Below are 6,807 nucleotides of genomic sequence, written 5' to 3'. Positions count from 1 at the left end.
ACTGGCACAACCTAGATGCCAGAGTTTCCTGACAAACCAGATCCTCCCCTATTAATGTACTCGGATGTCTTCTTCATCCGCTCGCTGAAATACTGCACTTGCCAAAACTCGCAAACTTGGATGCGCGCGGAAGCAGCTTTCCCTGCTGGTCTTGATCTACGTACCTACCTGTTCTAAGGGAGAGTACTGGCTGCTCATGGGCCAGCTCAGCACGAAGGTCCAGATGCACACCGTGGTGAGGGCGCACAGCTCGGCCGTGACCACGACGGCCACGCCGCCGCGGCCGCCGCACCTCCCGGACCGGTCGCCGGCCAGGGCTTCCGACTCCAGGAGCGCGTTGAGCGCGCGCAGCACGGCGCGCCGGCTCGCCAGCCCCAGCGCGTGCAGGACCCAGCCACACGTACCCTCCGGAAAAAAAAGACACGTCCACAATCACTCAGCACCCGTTTCTGTGCTTGCGCGTCTTGATTCACAGCAGACTGGCTCTCACACTTACAATTTCAAAATGACATTGCATCATAGGTTAAACATTGTTTTCCAACTGCTCATACCACACACCTTGGATATGAACGACATGCCGATGAGGTCCTTGTAGAAGCTGCCGACGAGCGACCCCCAGATGGCGTACGACAGGTGGGCGATCATGGCGCCCGAGGCGAGGCTCAGCAGCAGCGAGTACACCTCCCAGCCGCGGGAGCGGGCCAGGGCGGAGCTCGTCTGCCTGTACGGGGCCATGCCCAGCACCCTGGCGGACGAATATTTCAAAAGGATAAGGGAAAGGTACGAGGCTCGCCGCCTTTTAAAGCGTGAGTCGGCACACTCTGTTGTGCTGAGAAAAAATGTTCTCCCCAAAGACAAGACAGTTGTATATTGCGTCGTATTTTGATCCCAACACTAAACATTTAGTTCCCGCGATCAGAAACTTTTGTGAGGCGCAATGAACATGTAAGGCCAAGCAACAAAACTCTTGTCCTTAGAGCAAATTGTTCGGTGTGTCAAAAACTTTCGGTCTGGGGACTCAAAGTCCAGTGGCCAGAAATAAGAATTTTTCTCAGTGCGTGCTCCGTTTACACCAAGAAAAATTAGTCCTCGGGTAACTTATGGGTAACTGCAGTGTACTTGGTCCAAGAACTCAGTGTTTGGATGTGTCTCGCTCTCTCACCTCGACAGGTGGAACAGGGCGTCCGCACCGGGCCCGAGCGCGCTGGTCAGCCCTCCGCCGCGCCCCTCCGCGGCGCGCTGCCGCCCCTGCTGCTGCCGCTGCTGCCTGCTGCTCGAGGCCATGTCGGCTAACAGGCCGAGCACAACACACGGACCATCGGCCCCGACCGGAGCCGTGGCCAAAGTGATCAATCTTGGCGCCGACTAGTATTTTTTCCGACCCCCTCCCCCCTACCGCCCCGCAACCCCCAACGAGGGCAAAAGGGGTCGGAACAGCCGTGTAAACCATCCCTTGGCCCGGTCAGTTCTGGTCCAATCGATTGCTGTCATTAGTGTGTGTGTGTGTGTGTGTGTGTGTGTGTGTGAGTGAGTGTGTGTGGAAAAGAGAGAGAGGAGAGACGAGCAAGGGATCACGTCCGACGCGCTCGTCTGCTAAGCGTTTGTTCTTCTCTTGGCCAGGCGCAAATGTTATCTTTCTGCTTCTCTTATTAGACAGTAGTGGGCGCTGAAATAACACACCGCGACCTTTTGTGCACGCCCCCCCCCCCCTCCACCAGTGGATCGTGTGTCTTACGACAAGAAACGGGGGTGGATTTCCACCCTGATGTACAGTGATTTACAACCCCTCATCGCATTTACGCTCACATTAGTTGATTGCTGTACTTCATTGTCTCCCTCCCTCTCCCTTTCACGCCTCCCCGCAAATACAGTCGATTTACCCTGCAAAGGCACAGTCATAGTCACCGGCATAGGCGACCACCATGGCATCCACCGTGCGGTGAACGCTAGCTGCTGGTCAGAATACATCACAAATTCCCTGGCTTTGTCTGTCTCAGAAGTGAGTCTGGGCGTGGGCCTGCTGCGAGCCGCCGACATGCTGCAGATCTTGGTGGTATGTTGTAGCAAATGACAAGGAAGCACCATGTAAAACTTCAGTTTAAAATTAATTTTATTTTGAAAAAAATTACAAACAAAAATAAAACAACAAAATAAATCTGTATTCGTCCCTAGCTGAGACTAAGGGTAACTGCTACCGATACAATCATGATAATAAAATAAGTATTGTGAAGACGTAGGTCCTTTTGTTCTAAAAATAACAGAGGAGGATGCAATGACGTTAATTGTTATTTCAGTAATTCTTGCCTTAATATAAGACAAGTTTCGTTTACAAAAGTATAAAGCAAATAAAAACAACAAAATCTTAAACTTCTTAGACGTTTATAAGTAAAGTATTCTTTATAATGCACAGCATACCGCCAACAGTTTGCTGAGAGTGTAAAAAGAGGAACTAGCATCAGAAATAATCTAACTTACTTGCAACTTAAGTACCTATTTACATCTCTCATACATATATGTACATCACTGCAAAATATAAATTACACACATATTTATCTATACATGACAAAATACTGGAGTACTACAAGGGTAAGTGATGTCTCAAAATTTTCACAGCTCAAATTGATCACAATGGATTTGAAGGCTTTGAAATCCTTACTGTGGTCCGCATGCCACTAGGCTTAGCATTTGGTAATTGCTGTGCAGACTAAGTCCACACGTAATTGCACCATGCAAGATGCCAGTAATTATAGGTCCTAAAGCTACAATCCATCATAAGTTATTCGCACGTCATGGCACAACGATAATTTCAAAAGAAGTAATAAAAGGGAAAATAAAAAGCGTATCGTGTTTCAATTTTCTTGTGCAGCAGCTTTCACCGCCGAAAAAAAAAAACTTAAGAAAATTAATAAAGTTCTATTTCTCTCTACATTTTTGAGCTGACCACCTCGTCCTCCTTGGCCGGGCTCTGCGGACCGGCGGCTGCGGCGCTCTTCTCGCAGAAGGTCCACGTCGGCATGTCCCTGGACGTCTCCCGGGCCTGCTGGGCCGCCCTGGCCGTGACCTCCTCGTCGGCGCGGCAGTCCTCGTCGGAGGCGAGGTTGTAGTCCTCCTGCTTCCCCTTCCCCCGCTCAACCTGCGAACCACACACCGCAAACCGCCTGTCACTGAGGGAGCCAGAGGGGACCGGCGCGGGGACCGGTAAGGGTCGTGGGGGTGGGGCGGGGGTGAGGGACAAGCAGAGGGTGTGCTGTGAGCTGGACCACGACCCTCCCAGTCCCAGGTGAGCCTCTCGCTATTATTTCCTAGAGCGTTGCCGGGCACCCACGATGGCTTCCGAAAGGAGAAGAGGTGTGAAAGGGAAAGGTCTCGTCTTCTTTCTCCCCAAGGTTTTCTTTTTTTTTTTTTAGGGGGATGGGGGTGGGTGGGGCACACTACGCGCGAGGCAAGGCTGCCCCGGGGGCGCCTGGCGCTCTCCTGGCGCCTGTCTCCCGCCGCCCCGAGGCCCGAGGCGCGCTGTGCTACGCGGTGCCATGCGAGCAGGTCCCTCTCTCACCGCGCCACCCGGGGCTCATCTCGGATTTCCCCCCGTGTGCTCGTGAGGCGAGAGTAAATGGCCCTCTTTGCTCGGACCCAATCTTTGAGTCCGTTGCGACGGCGATGCGATCCCAATCTTAATAACGTCCAAACGACGCGAGGCCACGCCGCGCCGCGGCTGACGCGACGGACTCCGCCAGCAAGTGCAGGGTGCGCAGAGACTCGGGAACAAGGGGGCTGGCGAAAAATGAGTCTCTATAACTAACATTAAGTACACGGTGAAAAGGTGTTTATCAATATTAAGTACAGATCACTTCGGCGTAGACCTCAAAATTTCATTTGGGCGTGTCGTGGACGCGCAGGGCACAACGATGGCCCGGGCGGGACGGATGGAGGTTGGTGGCCGGCGGGGGCGCCCGGGGCCCGGGGCGGCAGCGTGCGGCTGTAGACCGCACACCGCAGGAGGAAGGAGAGGCTTATGGCCTTGTTTGGGGCGGGGACGAGGCCGGGGGCGCGGCCGGGGGCAGGGCGGCCCGGGGGTGACGGCGGGGGGAATGTCAGGCGGTCGGGGGCGCTTCCAGGTTGACGAGGGACGAGTACTGGCACAGCGACAAGGGCGGCTGCGGGTCCCTGCCGGCGCCACTGCCGCGCACACCTACCTCACTGGCGTGCTGGTGGTGGTGGGCGAACGGAGGGGTGATGGTGGCGCGGCGCGCCCGCCTCAGGCACCAGCACATCTGCGAGCACAAACGTTTCTAATTAGCGGAGGCTCGGGGCGGACCGGTGAGCTCGTTAGTCTACGAAGAAGACTACATATTCCTTACAAAATTTCTAACACATGTTTTGAAGATAATGAACCACACAGGTTGGGGGCCACTTACCGACATGGTGATGGACCTCCTGGCGGCTGGCTTGACGCGAAACTTCATGACCAGGATGACCACCGACACACCCAGGATGCTGAGCGCGGCCAGCAGCACCACGATGACGAAGAAGCGGGCGTCGGCCTCCATCACGTCCTTGGGACAGTCGGGGTTGCTGACGACGCCATCGCCACTGGTAAGGCTGCGTCCCTCGGACGGCGGGCTCGGCTCGGCCTCGGGGACCTTGGAGCCGGCCTTGGCGACCACGGGCCTGGCCTCAACGTCCTCGCTGACGTGCGCCTCTGGCTGGCCCGCGGCCTCGTTGATGGGCTTGGCCACCCCGCCGCGCGTCACCCCGCTTGTCGTCTCCGTCACAGAGGTGGACGATGCTGTCGACGACTCACTGCTGATCAACCCGCTCGGACTAGGGGTTGTCACGTCGACGGGAACGACTTTGTTTTCGACCTCGACGGGCTGGGGCTTGGTCTCGGGGACCACTGCCTCGTCCACGGCGCTGTCCTGCTTCTCAATCATCGGGGCCACGCTGGACGTGACAAGAACCTCCGGTGCTCCGGCGGTGCTTACCAGGTCAGCGACGTGCTGACCCGCCACCTTGTCGACGGCCACCTCGATGATCGCTTCCGTTGTCGTCAAAGCTTCTGGGATCTCGGTCGTCGCCTCCTGGGGCACGTCAGTGGTCTGAACATCGTCGGGCGTCTTGAATGACTGATTGGTGGATTGGGCGGAGAACTCGCTGACGACTGGGACTTCTTGTGTCACTGACGCCTCGGTCGACACGTTGATAACGTCGGTGGCCGCCGGTACTGCGTTTGTGACGGGAACTTCGTCGATACCCTCCACGACCTCCGTGACGATCACGGTCTCGGGTAGAGCAGTGACGACCGCCGGCAGGGTACTCGTAACGGACTCCACGACCATGCCGGTCACGGCGTCGAGTGCGGCCCCACTCATTTCGACCTGGGGGGGCTCCGTCCCGGGCACGACGGCCACCTCGGGGACTGCCTTGTCGGCGGCGTCCACGCCGGTCACCTCTGCCTGAGTCACTTCGCCGTATGTGGTGGTGAACGCGGTCTCCTCCATGTCGGGCATCGCGGTAGTCACGGCGGCGGCCTCCGCGACGATTGGCGACGCAGAACTCGCTTCCCCGAGTCGGAGTGTCACGTTGTCCTCGGCCACAGAATTCGGGACGGTGTTTGCAGTAAGTTCCAGGCCGGACCGAATGGTCGTGGCCGCGGCCATTTCTTCGCCGGGTTGCGTTGCGGCTGTGGCGGTCGATTCTTGGACCAGAGGGGCGACAGTGACTTGCACACGATCCCCAGGAAGTGCAGTGACGACGTCTGAAGAGTCATCTGACTTCTGATCGGAAGTGACCGACGCGTCCTCACCGGCATGTAAGATAATATTGGTGGACAAGTCCTCGCTGGTCTGCTGGGGGGTGTTGGTAGCGGGGCTTGCCTCTCCACTGGCAACGCCAGTGGCGGATGGTATATCTTCGCTAGCCTGCGTGATGGTAGTGACGCCTACTTCTTTGACGGCATCCGGGATGCTAGTGACGACAACGTCTTCACTAGTCTGCGACATTGTTGTAAGTGCACTTTCCTCGCCGACCTGCGGCTCGGCAGTGACCCCAATGTCTTCTGCTGGCGAGATGGTAGTGACAACCACTTCTTCGCCGACCTGCGGAGTCGTAGTGACGACAACGGCTTCTTCAGCTAGCGGGGGTGCACTGACTGAGACATTTTCGCTGACCAGTGAGCCTGCACTTACAGCCACTTCTTCGGCAAACTGGGGGACGATTGCGACGGTGGCCTCTTGTTCGACGACCTGCGGCGGGGCTGCAGTCACCACCGCCACTTCGCCGACCTGTTGACTTTCAGTGACACCCACTTCTGCGATGGCGCTCGGTCCGTCTGGTACAGCTACTGTCATGCCGACGTGCGTCTCGGCGACGTCGGCGTCCTCCGGCTGTCTTGAGGATGTTGTCACAGCTTCGTCGGTCCGTGGAGCGCCTGACGTGGACTGACGAGCCGCTTCCGGGTCCTTGATGTCCTCCTCCCGGGCGGCCTTGTCGTCCGCAGGGTTCGCCGCGCCGGAGAGGGTGACGGCCTGCGGTGCCGCGGACGCCCCGAGGACGGCGAGCGGTGGCTCCGTCCCCACGGCTCCCGCGGCCTCGGCCGCCGCGTCCGTCCGCGACGTCGGCATCACGACCACGATGTCGGGCTGGTCTTCCTCCGGGGAGTCCAGCGGCATGGCCAGTGCGCCGGCCAGGGTCAGCACTGCAACATACAGACATGGCACCTAGGGTAAGTTCACTTTAAATATATATATAGTACACCCTCCAAAAAATCAGGAAAAATCGAGAAAAAATCAGAAAAAGACGTAAAAAGAC

General features: G+C 57.1%; 1 protein-coding gene across 1 annotated transcript; it reads right to left on the bottom strand.

The window, feature by feature from the left end:
• Positions 1–2,086: 2,086 nt before the first annotated feature.
• LOC113201861 (calphotin) lies at positions 2,087–6,801 on the bottom strand. The gene is made up of 3 exons (XM_052273819.1): positions 4,416–6,801; positions 4,194–4,271; positions 2,087–3,133 (listed from the first exon to the last, which is right to left on the bottom strand). Exons 1-3 carry the CDS (start codon positions 6,666–6,668, stop codon positions 2,924–2,926), a joined length of 2,541 nt encoding a protein of 846 aa, XP_052129779.1. The 5' UTR covers positions 6,669–6,801; the 3' UTR covers positions 2,087–2,923.
• Between the last annotated feature and the right edge of the window lie 6 nt (positions 6,802–6,807).

Source organism: Frankliniella occidentalis, unplaced genomic scaffold, assembly GCF_000697945.3.
Source record: "Frankliniella occidentalis isolate FOCC.00 unplaced genomic scaffold, Focc_3.1 Scaffold304, whole genome shotgun sequence".
Lineage (NCBI taxonomy): Eukaryota > Metazoa > Arthropoda > Insecta > Thysanoptera > Thripidae > Frankliniella > Frankliniella occidentalis.
The sequence above is the reverse complement of the archived record's forward strand: the minus strand, read 5'-3'. Positions and strand labels throughout refer to the sequence as shown.

Coding starts and splice junctions, on each gene's coding strand:
- LOC113201861 (XM_052273819.1), bottom strand. CDS start 6,668: ATGCCGCTGGACTCCCCGGAGGAAGACCAGCCCGACATCGTGGTCGTG. Junction 4,272..4,415: donor GGAGGTCCATCACCATGTCG/GTAAGTGGCCCC, acceptor TTGTGCTCGCAG/ATGTGCTGGTGCCTGAGGCG. Junction 3,134..4,193: donor ACCACCAGCACGCCAGTGAG/GTAGGTGTGCGC, acceptor TGTGGTTCGCAG/GTTGAGCGGGGGAAGGGGAA.